Here is a 14,013-nt window from a genome sequence, read left to right as displayed (position 1 = left end):
CGCCACCGCCCCGCCTCGCTTGGCTCTGCCGGGGCGGCGGGACGGGGCAGGGCTAGGCTCGGGCCCGGTGCGGGGCGCGATGGCGGCGGCGGGCAGCGGCGGCGCCGGCAGCAGCATGGCGCAGAAGACGTGGGAGCTGGCCAACAACATGCAGGAGGCGCAGAGCATCGACGAGATCTACAAATACGACCGCAAGCAGCAGCAGGAGATCCTGGCGGCCAAGCCCTGGACCAAGGAGTGAGTGAGAGCGCGGCCGGGGCCGGGGCGGGCCGCGGGGCCGGGGCGGGAGGGGAGGGCTGCGGCGCGGGCCCTGATGGCTCCCGCCGCCTCTCCCCGCAGCCACCATTACTTCAAGTACTGCAAGATCTCGGCCCTGGCCCTCCTGAAGATGGTGATGCACGCCCGGTCGGGGGGCAACCTGGAGGTGATGGGGCTCATGCTGGGCAAGGTGGACGGGGAAACCATGATCATCATGGACAGCTTCGCTCTGCCGGTGGAGGGCACCGAGACCCGCGTCAACGCGCAGGCAGCCGCCTACGAGTACATGGCTGCCTACATCGAGAACGCAAAGCAGGTGAGCAGGGGAGGTGGGAGACCGGCTCTCCGCGGGGTGGCTGTGGATCTCAGCTCATCGCACAGCAACGCCTTCAGCCCTTGTCTGGCTCTAACCCCCAGCAGTAGCTCCATCACCCCAGGACACTTCCCCACCAAAGAAGGGGAGGAGGAAAAGGAGAGGAGACCCTCGGGGTTGCAACAGGAAGGGATTTAAAGAAACGGTTAAACTCACCCCGGTATCCAGTATCTAAAGTTATCCTCGGCCCAGGAGAGGTACAGCAGTCACAATAAACAGGAAAGTGGTCCTTAAGAGCAGCAGGATCGAGAAGAGCCCTACCCTCACCAAGCTTTCCCCCCCCCCCCCCCCCCCCCCCCCCCCCTTTATACTGAGGGTAATTTTCATGTGATAGGCTTCACCTGAAGCCAGTTTAGCTCAGCTGCCCTCGCTGATTGCAGATTGCAAAATGTCTGGCTCAGGATTCTCTCCCAGCAACAGCAGGAGAGTTAGCAGTAAATAACTCAGAGCCCTGTGAACGTTTTCACCCCTGCATTTCTGTCTTACAGTAGGCCCTCGAGTACTGGATCGTCCTGCATAAACGATTGTCATTGCTCAGGAAGTATTTCTGTGGCTGTAGCAGGTTCCTTGCAGATGAAACAAGGGGGGGAGGTGGGGCTTAACCTTCCTGACACCTTCAGTACTGGGCAGAAGCGAGCAGGTGATGCATCCACAGGCACAGCTCTGTTCAGAGCAGGTGTGCAGGGCCATACCTAACGTGCAGGGTGGAGCAGGCAGCAAGCAGTTCCTGAGCGAGGACTACACACTCGGTGTGCTAGGTGCTTGTTTTCTCCCAGTATTTGTAGAGGGAGTTGAGGGCACTGTTTGGAAACTCCCAGTCCAAGCTTTTCTGATCCTAAAAATGTCAGGAATCCATCTTTTGGCTTGCACAGCGTGCTCTGGAGATCATTTCTGTCACTGCTTGAAACCATGCCTCTCTGAAGTTGTTTTAAACCTAGTGGTAGTCTCTCTGGATGCTTCTGAGATGTGCTGCAGCACTCGTGAGCACTGGCTCTCCACTGTCATACCATGCACCCGGGGAGATCTGATGTGCTTGTGTCATCTCCACTCCACACAGAAGAGCCCCAGCTTCCTGACCAGCTCACCTTGTGCAGTCTCCTCTGTACTTCAGCTGTCGAGAAGGAGCTGCTCCTGGCTCCTTCATGTTCTCTGCTCTGTAGCAGAGGGTGCTGACAGTGCAGACTGCACAGCTGCTCGGAAACAGTGTGCCAGAGCAGGGGCTGTGGGTAGCATTTAGCTCAGCGCGAGTGAGCTGCTGGCTGTGTGGGTTTGTAGCCTCTCCCGGCGCTGCAGTAGGCGGGAAGGCCCCGCAGAGGGCAGCTGAGCCTCTCGAATGGGCGTTAATTGGGCTCCGTTTCCTTTCACTGCTCTTAGGTCGGGCGGCTGGAGAACGCCATCGGCTGGTACCACAGCCACCCCGGCTACGGCTGCTGGCTCTCGGGCATCGACGTCAGCACCCAGATGCTCAACCAGCAGTTCCAGGAGCCCTTTGTAGCAGTGGTGGTAAGCACAAAGCTGCAGAGCAAATCATAGAGCCGTAGAACTGTCAAGGTAGGAAGAGACTCTCAAGAGACCTTTGAGATCACCGTGTAGGGAAGGAGGGTTAGGTTTCTGCCTGTTAACATTCCAGCAGTGTGTGTTGCAGAGGGAGGTGTGAGATGGTGCCTCAAAGTTAATGTAGTTCTCTGCTAATTACTGAAATGCAGATAACCATAAGCACTGCCTGTCCCCTACAGATCGATCCCACAAGAACAATATCTGCAGGCAAAGTCAACCTTGGAGCATTCAGGACATACCCTAAGGTAAGTAGTTAACATTCCGGTCTGTGATGACTGAACTGTCTTTGGAGCCAATCTATGACTCGGTTGAGACTGCTGCACTTCGACCATCTGCCAGTTTGATCTCTGCTGTGCCTCATCCTTCATGCTGGAAGCCAGCCCTGCTGATACACTGTTATTGTCTGTCTTTGGCTATTGATTATGTTTACAGAGCTTGACTTCTAGTTTGTGTTTCATTGCTTTTTGACAGTGTTCAATCTAGAGAGTGGAGCTGTGCTAAAATTGCACAGCTCCATATCACCATTTTTAATGGAGAGAGCTGTAGCAGCATCCATCAAAATCAGTCTAACAAAGTTCAGGTACATCCTACAAAGTGCCAGTTCCTCATTGAGCACTTCAGGCCAAAGGCCAGGAAAACTGCAATCAGCAAAATGTTCCTGAGGGGTTCCCAGTTGTGAGCATTACTTTAGTGTTGGCAAATGCACAGGAGATCTTGGAGCTGGTGATTCAGGGTTGGCTTCTGTAGGTAAAACCACTTCATATTCCTTCAGAATTCTGAGCAGGGAGAATCCTGCACCTGAAACCAAATAGCTTCCAAGGATAGGTAGGAAAATGTCTCAGAAGCAGCTTGCTCTTTGATCTAATCACAGCTTGCCATCCTGTGTGAGCTCTCTCAGCTCTGCCCACCTTGCTGTTTGACAGACCTGCAAACACAATGACTGCCAGCAAAGCCAGATGTGAGTCTCAGAGCCAAGCACATTCCACCTTGCAGGCTACTGGGGGAAATTCCATTTTCCCTAGGAAAGATAAATGAGAACTGCAGACATTAGAACTTCTGTGAAGTGCTTTCAAAGAACTTAGGCATTTTTAAAAGTCCCCAAACTGCTGTGTTACCTTTGCCCTCTGTTGAATTTCTAGGGCTATAAACCTCCTGATGAAGGTCCCTCTGAATACCAGACTATCCCACTTAATAAAATAGAAGACTTTGGTGTGCACTGTAAACAGTAAGTAACAAAAATGACTGCCTCTAGCACAGGTCCTTGGTTGTGGTGTCTAGGTGAGTGACTCAGGACACAGAACATTTCTTGGGGTGGTTGAACTCCTGAAGTTGTGTGGCTTTAGCACTGTTGATTTGGGCTGACACTTCAGGTGGCACAGCCAAATAACAGACCTGGATGGCAGCTTGCTTGATTTGCATGTTTGTTTTGAAAGGTATTATGCTTTGGAAGTCTCCTACTTCAAGTCATCTCTGGACCGCAAGCTGCTGGAGCTGCTGTGGAACAAGTACTGGGTGAACACGCTCAGCTCCTCCAGCTTGCTCACGGTAAGCACCAGGGGGCTCTGACCCAGACGTGCTGCATGGGCCCTGTTCAGAAGGGCTTGCAACAGACACTGCAGTGTAGCAGCTCAGCAGCAAAACCTTCCTTCTGTGCAAGTCCACTGTGGACCTTTTGCACCGCCAGAACCACCCCACCAGGCTGTCCTGACATCTGCAGTGGCTTAAAAGCTCTTCTCACATTTTGAGTACCCTGCTTGAATTTTTGTAGCTTAGAGCTGAATGTGTGCTGCCTTCTTTCTCCCAAGAATGCTGACTACACCACTGGCCAGGTCTTTGATTTGTCTGAAAAACTGGAGCAGTCAGAAGCTCAGCTTGGAAGGGGCAGTTTCATGCTGGGGTTAGAGACTCACGATAAGAAATCCGAAGACAAGCTTGCAAAAGCCACAAGAGACAGGTAAGAGAACACACAGGAGGTGTCTTCTTCCCTCTGAAAAGTGGGGGTTCTGGTACACTTTCATCCTGCCTTTAATTGTAACCTCCCAAGGTTATAGAGAATTGTTAGAGAGAGGAATGGGAGACTCCAGATGTCACTGGGTGCTTCTGAGGATCTCAGAAAGCCTTGCCTTTGGAGAGCCACTGGAGGCTTCAGAAGCTTTGTTTCTGCACTAAACTCCTCTCTGGTTTAATGAACAAAGAATCCCTGCTAACATTCAGCATCCAGCCCCAGTCCTCAGGACTGTGGTTGATTTTTCTTAGGCTCAGATGCCCACATTGCTCACTCCCTACTGTTAACATGAGGTGTCCTGAACTGCCAAAGGACTTTCTGGCTTTGTTTCCTGTGTGTGCTGCTCCTCACTTTACTTTTTAAGCAACAAACAGCAATTGGCAGCCACGGCTGAACTGCTCTGTGTGACTTCTCCTCCTCTCCAGACAGCTGCTAAGATTCATGGGGTTATGGGCACCCTGAACTTCCAGCCCAGCTGGGTATGTTCAGATTAAGTGACAGCTCAGGGTTTGGCCAACCTTGACTTTCTGCTTGGTTTCCAGCTGCAAGACCACCATAGAAGCTATCCACGGACTGATGTCTCAGGTTATTAAAGATAAACTTTTTAACCAAATTAACATAGCCTGAAGTGCATCCCCAGGTGAGAGGCATCGCCGAGGCAGAAGGCACGAGTTTCCTCGCCTGGACTCGCTCAGTGTGGGAAATGAAGCTGGAGTGGAAAATGATTCATGTAATTTGTAGTCCTTTAATATTCCCCACCTGTCTGACTGGCTTTCAAGCACAGAATGTTCCCAAGTGTAGTGCAGCCTTTTGTTCTTTATCGTAGAACACAACCGGTTCAGAGAGCTGTTCCAACAGCCAATGAACTGTCACTCACTGGCTTTTGCTCTTCAGTATTTATCTCCATTATCCAACTGCAATAAAACCATTTGGAAAATGAGTGCTCTGGGCCTTGCAGTTCTTGGCAAAGCTTCTCCTCCCTTTACTCTTGTTGCTGGTGCTCTGCAGAGGAGGGCTGGGCCCTCCCACCTGGGAGGCACCCTCTGCAGCGGGAGCTGTCGTCACTTAGAATTTCATCTCTGTCTTTAATCTTAGGAGCTGAAGTCCCATTTGCTCCTCTGTTACCAAGCCCTTACAGCTAATGGAGCCTTTCCTGACTTTGTGGGGCAGCCAGAACTGGCTCCTTCTCCCAGCACTGCAACATTGCTGCATGGTGCAGCAGTATCTTGCTTGTAGCTTCACGCTGGATCACTATTGAGGTGACAACCAGCTCTGGAGTGAAACGAGTGTTATGGTTCTGCAGCATTGTTCTCCTCCTGCTCACTTCCCATTTCTTGTCCCAGCCACTAGCTGCATGCAGAAGGACCAAATAACTAATTAATATCTCTGAAAGGGGCTCATTTAGGGCCACAGATCCTAACCCACATTAATCATCATCCCTGGCTTAGAAGCTGCTGCTGCTGCAGGGCTGATCCCAGCTTGCTTTGGAGGCTCTTGTGCTGTATTTCAATAACTCAAGATGTTTGGGCTTAAGTTTTTATCCTTAATCCTGAGTTTCCTGGGGTTTGGGGAATGTTTACTTTGGGGATCATTTATGCTTTGTACAAGAGGCCATTACACTTTGTACCTTAAGGAACTGAAAATCCTCAGCTCTGCCTTGATGTGGGGTTTGGTTCTGCTTTAGTCTGGGAATTTTAATAGCAATTACTCCTTGGGGGCTTTCCATCCACATGGACCCCAGCTAACAGGGCAAGTTGTCATTCAGCAGGGAACTGCAGATACCCTGAAGCAGACATTCCTCCAGAGTTTTGAAGCAGCAGCATCTAAGCATAGGAAAATAACTGAGGCCAGTGAAGGTGAGATGGTATCAGATGTGCAGGTTTTCAGAACAACCTGAGCCTCTTCCAGCAGAGCAGTGGTGAGGAAGGCAGAAGCAAGCTGTGGATTTCCTTGGAAATGGCAGCACTACTCGTATGTACAAGCAGGCACAGGACCTAAGCACCCAGCAGTAGTTCCCTGTGTCTCTTGAACTGGGAAGCCCAGAACTGGACCCAGTACTCCAGATATGGCCTCACTAGGGCAGAACCTCCCTTGACCTCCTGATCACTCTTCTTAACACACCCCAGGAGATCATTGGCCTTGGCCACAGGAGCACACTGCTGGCTCGTGGGGAACTTGCTTGTCAACTTCTCCTACATCTTTGATTCTGGTACAGGACCAGCAAGCAGCTGTGAGCTGGTTACAAAGCTCTGCTTGCTGTCTCTGGGATTGCCCTCACCCCACACTGTCTCTGCTCAGATCCTGCTTTCCAAGGCACTCTGCTTTCCTTGCCTCAGTGGCACTGTGTGCACAATAGCTCAGACTGAATGGAATCAGCTCTTCCAGACCTGCTAGTCAGTAAATAAAGCTTCACTTTCTTGCACTTCTGTAACTTGTGCATTGATAAAGCTTTACCTGCATCTGGTTTGGGATATGCTTATGCCTCATCCTGTCCGGTGCTTCCTGACACTTGAGGCGGTTGCTGTGGCCCCAGAAGTCCCCATCAGAGTTGGGCTCTCCTTTTGCTGTGTGCTTATGACCCTCACATTTATACACACTATTTAGAGTGGTTCTTGAAACCCCAATGTAAAGATTCTCTGCATCATACCTATCATAAACTAGACCCAAGATAAAACAGCAAGTACTTTCCAAAGTACAAAACCAGACAAAACTTAACCATGACTGAGTTAAGTTTCTATCCTTTGAAGGTCACAGGTCCCCTGAGATGCACATGATTAAGTATGGGGTGAGGATACCCAAGATTAATTGCATGCGCTAAGGGGTTTGTGGGGTTTTATTTCCCTTGTGCCACAAAGCACTGCCCTCAGAGTCTCCAGCTAGCTGAAGGATTGTTCTGCAGTTAAGAACAATTATGCTGGACCTTTAAGGAGTTAATGAAGTATCTTGTTCCTCGGGGTGTTGTTTGGTGGGGTTTTTATGAGCTGTAGCTTTCCTTTTCAGAGCCTAGGAATAATATCCAGGAGGAAATGTGTAATTTAGGCAAGTTAATTCTGACCCTCAGATGAAACTTCTACCACATGAAAATATTCACTGTGACATTTGGTTTGTTTTTCATTATGAAAAATTGCTCCATGCAGGGCTTTCTGAAAGCTACAGTACTCTGGGAAGTAGCATGGTCCAGTGGATAGGTCACAGGACTGCATCTCCAGAGGACTGGGGTTTCTTCCTGACTTTCCACAAGCCAGGAGTGACTAAACCCCAGCAAGGCAGTTTGGCCAGAGCTGGTGTCTGTTTTCCTCTGTGAAACAGTAAGCTCAATCATCAGCCCTTTAAAAAGACAGATGAAAAAGGCTATGCAAGCACCAGCATTTCTGTACATGGAGGTCACTGCTGTCTCCACAATCTCCAGCTTGTCAGGCGCTGCCACCTTCCACAGACATCCTTAACAGCACTGTTAGCAGAGAAGGTTTGCTCTGCTTTGCATAGCTTGTTTGGACCATCAGGGATAGGAAATGCCTGAGCCCTTTGAGGGGATTATAAATAGATTGCTTTAGGAACTCTTCATTTTCAGCTGAAATATGCATTCAACTCCTGTGTAATTTGTCCATCATTTCCTCTGTGAGCCTCTGTTTGCTTTAGTCCTGATTTCCTCAGGGCTTGTGTATTCCTTCATTACAAAAGGAAATTAATTTCTGTGCCTGCATCTAATGGCAAACAACCTTTGGTAATTACAACCATCTGAACTGAAGGCCAGTTGCATTCCCTCTCTGTTTGATGGGGTTAGAAGTTGCTTTGCAGTGTATGCAGGCAGAGAGTGCAAGAGAGATGAGCAGCAGGCTGCAAATGTCACACACAACCAACCAGAGCTTCAGTTTTTCACAGTTCCCTCCAGCTCTCTGCAGGGTTAGTGGAACTGAAGCCCTGTTTGCTCTGCCCTGTGTTCCTGAGAGCAGTGCACTGGCTGCCTTTAGAAACATCCAAACCCAAAGAGATTTAAATTCAGTGAAAACAGTCTTTTTAGCCTGTTTTACACACTAAATCCACTCTGCTGAAGCAACTGTGCTGACTGCATTTTAGACAGCTGTCTAGCCACAAAACCACAAAAAGCTCTGACTGAATAAAAAGTCTGAAAGCTGGCCCTGGAAAAGCGTGTCAGGAATGGTCAGGCTTCACAGCCACAAGTGTGAGCATTTTCTATGGGTATCTGTCTTGCTCATTACCTGACACAACTGTCAAGGTCCGGAGACATTAGATGTCTCGGTCCGGAGACACAGTTCTTTTAAATATTCCCGTGTTGTGAAATTAAAGGCACAAACGAGGCCAAAGTATCAACAGCTAGACTATTTATTAGATAAAGTGGACATAAGAAGGGAGAGGGAGAAAATGGAGAGAGAGAGAGGGAGAGAGAGAGGGAGAAGAGGGAAGGAATTAGAAGGAGAAAGTCAGAAAGAGATTATATTACCAACGGTCAGGGGTGGTGAGAGTCCAAGATGCGTTGCGTTGCCCCGTGATGTTATGGTGCCGTCTTCTCTCTTCTTCCTTGACAGTGTCACTCAGGTCTTTTATACAGTTTTTTTAGTCCTCAGGCAGGTGTTGGAATGTCAGGTATTCCAGAGGCAAGGAAATAATCCAGGTATCTGTTCCCCCGGAAATCTTTCTGTGTATCGCTGTGTATGTGGGCAAGATTTTTGGATGGAGGCGAGGGGGGCCTCCGTCCCCCCCCTTCCATTCAGACAAGTCTTCCCACATTCCTTTACACAGGTGGTGGAAACCATCGTATCACCCTGCCCAAGGTACTTGATGGGCGGGAACCGCCCTGTCCAAAAAGCGTGATGGCTGGGTCGTTAGGTCCATTGTTGTCACCCTGCCCAAGGTACTTGATGGGCGGGAACCACCCTGTCCAAAAAGCGTGATGGCTGGGTCGTTAGGTCCATTGTTGTAGTCCGACGTTATCATGATGCAATCACAAGCTGATTTGCATCCAGGATTGGTCTTTCCAGTGGCTCTGCTATCAGTTTATCTTTGTTGATTTACATTAAGAGAGACAAACTTCTCGTCTTCCACACCACCCCGTCAATCAAAGATAAAAGTGAGAAAGTGGACATAGAGAAAGAAAAGAAAGGAAAGGAAAGGATTTTTAAACAATTTTTACAATACATTTTGATCGCCTAATGGCACGAATCTGTTTTACATCGTCATTAGTTACAAATTGCATATTAGATACTACATGTTGAATCAAATGTATAAAACAGGGAATAATACAGGGTAAAAGGAGTAACAAGGCCAAAACACATAACAAATAATACAACAATTGTTTCATCCACAGTCCTCCTGGGAGCCAGGAGAGCCAGCTCATATCCCATCCCTCCCAAGTTTGGACAGGGACATGTGTTAGCTTCCTCAGTCCAGATGATATTTTTTTTACTACTTTTCCATTGTCATCAATTTGTAGACAGCAGTTAGAATCATTTAATTTCCCACAGACCCCTCCTTCTTCTGCTAACAAATAATCGAGAACCATCCTATGTTGTAGAATGGCTGTTCGCATCTGTGTAGCTTGATCTGCTAATAAATCTAGGGCATGAGCTGTCTCATTGCTGATTACTTCTAAGAGGGCTTGCAGCCTTATGATACGGTTTAAGTTATAGATTGGTTCTCGAGCACCACTAATCCTTTCATAGGGGTTCCAGGTGGCAGGACCATAATATTCAATAATCCTTTGGGGGGTCCATTCACCCTTTCCCCATTGTTGACCACTACCCCTGGTCAAGTGAGTGGAGATGGACCTCTTCCTTTTTCCCAGGTTATCATATACTTTGATCCCCAGGGCATTTCCTTCTCCACCTGGGAGTAAGAAAAACAATGGGTGGATTAGTCCAACATAGCATATCCCGGTCCAATTCCGTGGTAATTTTTTATAGGCCCGGTGCCCGCATATCCAATAATGGCCTTTCAGTGCAGTAGTTCCATTTTCAAACAGGCCTGTGGGGGTTGTAGGCATCTGGAAATATGTAGAATTTGTCATGCCCAATGGATTAGGGAAAAGGACATGGTTCCATCTCCCCTCAGGGTGGGCATGACCCACCATTGTACAATACCAAGCACCCGAATCATTTTTCCACTCACACGATTGGTAGAGGAGTGGACCAAATCTTTCTCTGAAATCATATATACGAGACACATTTTCTCTTGACCAAAACCCCTCAAAGTCCTTAACTCCCCCAGTTTTATTAACCCACATCCACCCAGATGTGTGCCTAAAACTGGGTCTTTTCTTTTGGTTTTGTAATCTCAGATTACGATATGTAAATGTCCATTGACATGTACTTCTACCTACAAAAACACCACCAGGTTGTGTGCGGTTTAGACAATAGATTCCTTGGCCTGGATACTGGACTGGCCATGGGGCTGTATCTTCTTCAGTCCAAAAGGTGTTTTTGTCCATTTCACTAAGGGAGCTTACAAGCCATTTGGGAGCTACTGGAGTCGAAACCCAAGGCCATGCTTCGAATCCCTGCGGCCCACCACACACCCAACAGTTCGTAAGGTTGTACACAGAGGACACTTCTTCTGCCAGCTGCATGAATAGATTGGTTACAAGAAACCCCTCATTAGGGTCTGAGGGGGCAGATGCAGAAATATCAAGGGTTAATGCTCCAAGGGTACACCAAAATAGAAAGACAAACATCTTGTTCATATCATAGGGAATATCACATGGATAAAGCAGTTTCCCAGAAGGTCATGCAGATGATCAACAGCTCCACAGGTTCTCTAAGGCAGACCTCGGGTCTTTCACCTAGAAGAAAAAAAAAAGAAAACGGACTCGGTCCATTTTAGGGAACCGGTAGATAGTTATTATTAGAAAGATGGAATAATCCACCTTGTATTAATCTTGAATTCTTTTCCATGAGCATCTTTTGCCCTCCAGGTATATTTATTAATTGGAGTTTCGAGTACCAGGGGTATTGTTCCCACAGTGGGGAGTTCAACCAAAACTGGTTGGCCTGGAGAGTATGAGGGAGATTTGGAATGCTCAAGTATGCTTGGTATGATTTCTGGGGCTTTGGGGCAAAAGGCTGTAATTTTTGGGCATCCGTTTACCCCCCAACGGCAATTAACACTGGTCAATGCTTCCCTTAGCCGCTCAGCCCATCCTGGCATATGAGGTTTAAGAAAGCGTTTTAACAGACCGTTGGTTCGTTCCACGATTCCATTTGCTTGTGGGTAATAGGGGGTATGATATACCCAAGTAATTCCTTCCTGGGTTGCCCACTCTTGAACTGTTTTGGCAGTGAAGTGGGAACCATTGTCTGATTGGATGGACTGTGGTTTAGGGAATGTACCAAACCACCCCTTCAGTGCCTTTACTGTGTTTTCCCCAGTTGCTCTGGCAAATGCCTCAGCCGAGACCAATCCTGACACTATTTCTACCCCGACCAACACATATTGCTTCCCTTCTGATTTTCGGAAAGGGCCAATATAGTCCACTTGCCAAGCTTCCCACAGCCCTTTCCCCTCTCTTAGGTGCAGGGGGTCATTTTCCAGAGGGTGTCTTTCCAAACGGGTGCGGCATTGGTCACAAGCAGAGACACAAGTCTTGCACTCTTCTCTGCTAACTGGCCAACCCCTTGCTTGGGCCTCACAATACAGATCTTTTATTCCAGAGTGTTTTCTTTTCACATGCAGCCATTCTAGCAACCGTTCCCAATTTTCTGTTATTTGGGTGTTTTGCAGGGGAGCCAATCTGGCTAGTTCATCTGCTCTGCCATTCCATTGGCTAGCAGAGGAACCATCCTCTTGGTGGGAGGCCACCCATCCCACTGCGAATTTTCCCTTTTTAGCAATGGCCAGAATATCTTGCCATTTCTCCTTCTGCCATACAGGTATTCTATTAACTTCCCAGTCATTCTCCTCCCAGAAGAGTATCCATTCAGTACAGCCCTTAAATACAGCATAGGAGTCAGTATAGATGTGGACAGGAGAAGTAGATTCAGCCTCATGCTGAAAAACACTCCAGACTGCAATCAACTCCCCCACTTGAGCACTACCTTCCCCTTCAGTAATTATCTGTTCATTGGTATCCACACTGAGTGCCACAGATCTGTACTTCCAGGTCTTCCCTTCCCGCTTAGAGGAGGCATCTGTGAACCATGCATTCAGTATCTGTCCAGAGAATGTAGGTGCTATTTGTATTACGGAGGACGGTTTGTTAGCCTCCCAGTCTGGACCCATTTCCTCCTGGAAGGTCAACATTTTGGTGGTTCCCTCAGATACTGAAAAGATGTCACAGTAGTGCTCTATCTGGGCATACCATTTCCTCACAGAGGCTCTTTGGGCCACCCCTTCAGGTGGTGGTGTTCCTGCCAGAATTGTCTTAATTACTTTGAATGGGCCTCTAAGTACTATTTGTTGCTGTTTAATGGTCTTCTCAGCTTCCCGCAGGGCTAAACTAACCACAAACAAACCCTTTTCCCACACCGTGTATCTTTTTTCTGCATCCTTAAAACTACGACTGTAAAATGAAATTGGTCTGACAGGGGCTTCTGGACCCTTTTGCCATAAGTGTACTGATAAGCCAGACTTAGCAAATCCCCATTCAATGTGCACAGGGTCAGTAGGGTGAATAGGACCAAGAGCTTGGTGGGCAGTGGCTTCAAATATTAGCAGCTGTAATGCTTCTTCGTGGGGCTCTTCCCACTGCCACTGAACGCCTTTGCGTAACAAATCATATAGGGGTCTTGCAATAATTGAAAAATCAGGAATATGTTTCCTCCAAAACACAAGTAATCCTAGTGCATGTTGCAAATCCTTTTTGGATTCTGGCATTTTGATCTGGTCCAGGGAGGAAAGGGTGTCTGGTGGAATACAGGTCATTCCCCCCTTCCACCAGATTCCCAAAAACTTCACTTCACTTGAGGGCGTCTGTACTTTCTCAGGTGGTATTCTCAGCCCCAAATTTTCTAGATGTGAAATTATATTATCCTGGGTTACTCGTACCCCTTCAATATCTTCTCCTGCTACCAGAATGTCATCAATATATTGGTAAACACTGACCCCTGGCTCTAGTTGGACCTTTTCCAGTTCTTGTGCCAGCGCATGGTGGGCAAAAGTGGGTGAGTGCTTAAATCCCTGTGGGAGACGTGTGAATGTGAATTGTTGACCACCCCATGTAAAAGCAAAGCGGTCTTGGTCCTCAGGTTGCAGCGGGACCATAAAAAACATATCTTTCACATCCACTGTACCCATAATCGAGTGTGCTTTCTCCTGTATTGTAGCTATGAGGTCAGCAATATTTGGCACTGCAGCTGTTAGTGGTTCAGTATTGGCATTAAGCCTGCGGTAATCAATGGTCAGCCTCCATGTCCCATTAGGCTTTCGTACAGGCCAAACTGGGGAATTGAAAGCAGAGTGGGTGGGAACTACAATGCCCTGTTTTTTTAAGTCCTCCAGTACAGGCACTATTCCTTCTTTAGCTCCCAGAGGTATAGGATAAGGTTTAACATTTGTCAGCTTTGAGTGAGGTAGGAGAGGTACGGCTTTCAGCAGCCGAATGCTCATTATGGGAGACCCAAAAGACCATTTTCGCCCTTTGTTGTCTGACCAGGTTTTCCCTTTTAAAACGTCAAGCCCTAGGAGGTTAGTTGGAAACTCCCCTACGACCATTGACACCTTAGTGTCCTTATCTTCCCCCGGCAAGCGTAACCGGATGGTTGCTAATGCCTGTGCATGGGTTTGACCCAGGGCGTCTGCTACCAGCAATTTTTGTTTGGAGGGCACCACTCCACAATCAGTAGCATCCTTCGTTTTAATAGCTGAGATC

At 48.1% G+C, this 14,013-nt stretch overlaps 1 protein-coding gene across 1 annotated transcript; it reads left to right on the top strand.

Annotated features, from left to right (window-relative positions):
- The first annotated feature begins 1 nt into the window (after position 1).
- COPS5 (COP9 signalosome subunit 5) lies at positions 2–5,133 on the top strand. Its single transcript, XM_068162526.1, has 8 exons — positions 2–237; positions 340–574; positions 2,006–2,134; positions 2,368–2,433; positions 3,328–3,413; positions 3,622–3,733; positions 3,994–4,142; positions 4,736–5,133. Exons 1-8 carry the CDS (start codon positions 80–82, stop codon positions 4,818–4,820), a joined length of 1,020 nt encoding a protein of 339 aa, XP_068018627.1. The 5' UTR covers positions 2–79; the 3' UTR covers positions 4,821–5,133.
- Positions 5,134–14,013: the final 8,880 nt, after the last annotated feature.

This window comes from Melanerpes formicivorus, unplaced genomic scaffold (genome assembly GCF_026170545.1).
Source record: "Melanerpes formicivorus ecotype bairdi unplaced genomic scaffold, bMelFor1.0.p_v2 SCAF_65, whole genome shotgun sequence".
In the NCBI taxonomy this organism is placed as follows: Eukaryota; Metazoa; Chordata; class Aves; order Piciformes; family Picidae; genus Melanerpes; species Melanerpes formicivorus.
Note: the sequence above shows the minus strand (reverse complement) of the source record. Positions and strands in the feature narration are given on the sequence as shown.

Bases quoted from the DNA above. Each gene is read 5' to 3' on its own strand.
- COPS5 (XM_068162526.1), top strand. From the start codon at position 80: ATGGCGGCGGCGGGCAGCGGCGGCGCCGGCAGCAGCATGGCGCAGAAG. The intron at 238-339 runs GTGAGTGAGAGC...CTCTCCCCGCAG, and splicing joins GCCAAGCCCTGGACCAAGGA to CCACCATTACTTCAAGTACT. The intron at 3,414-3,621 runs GTAAGTAACAAA...TTGTTTTGAAAG, and splicing joins TTTGGTGTGCACTGTAAACA to GTATTATGCTTTGGAAGTCT.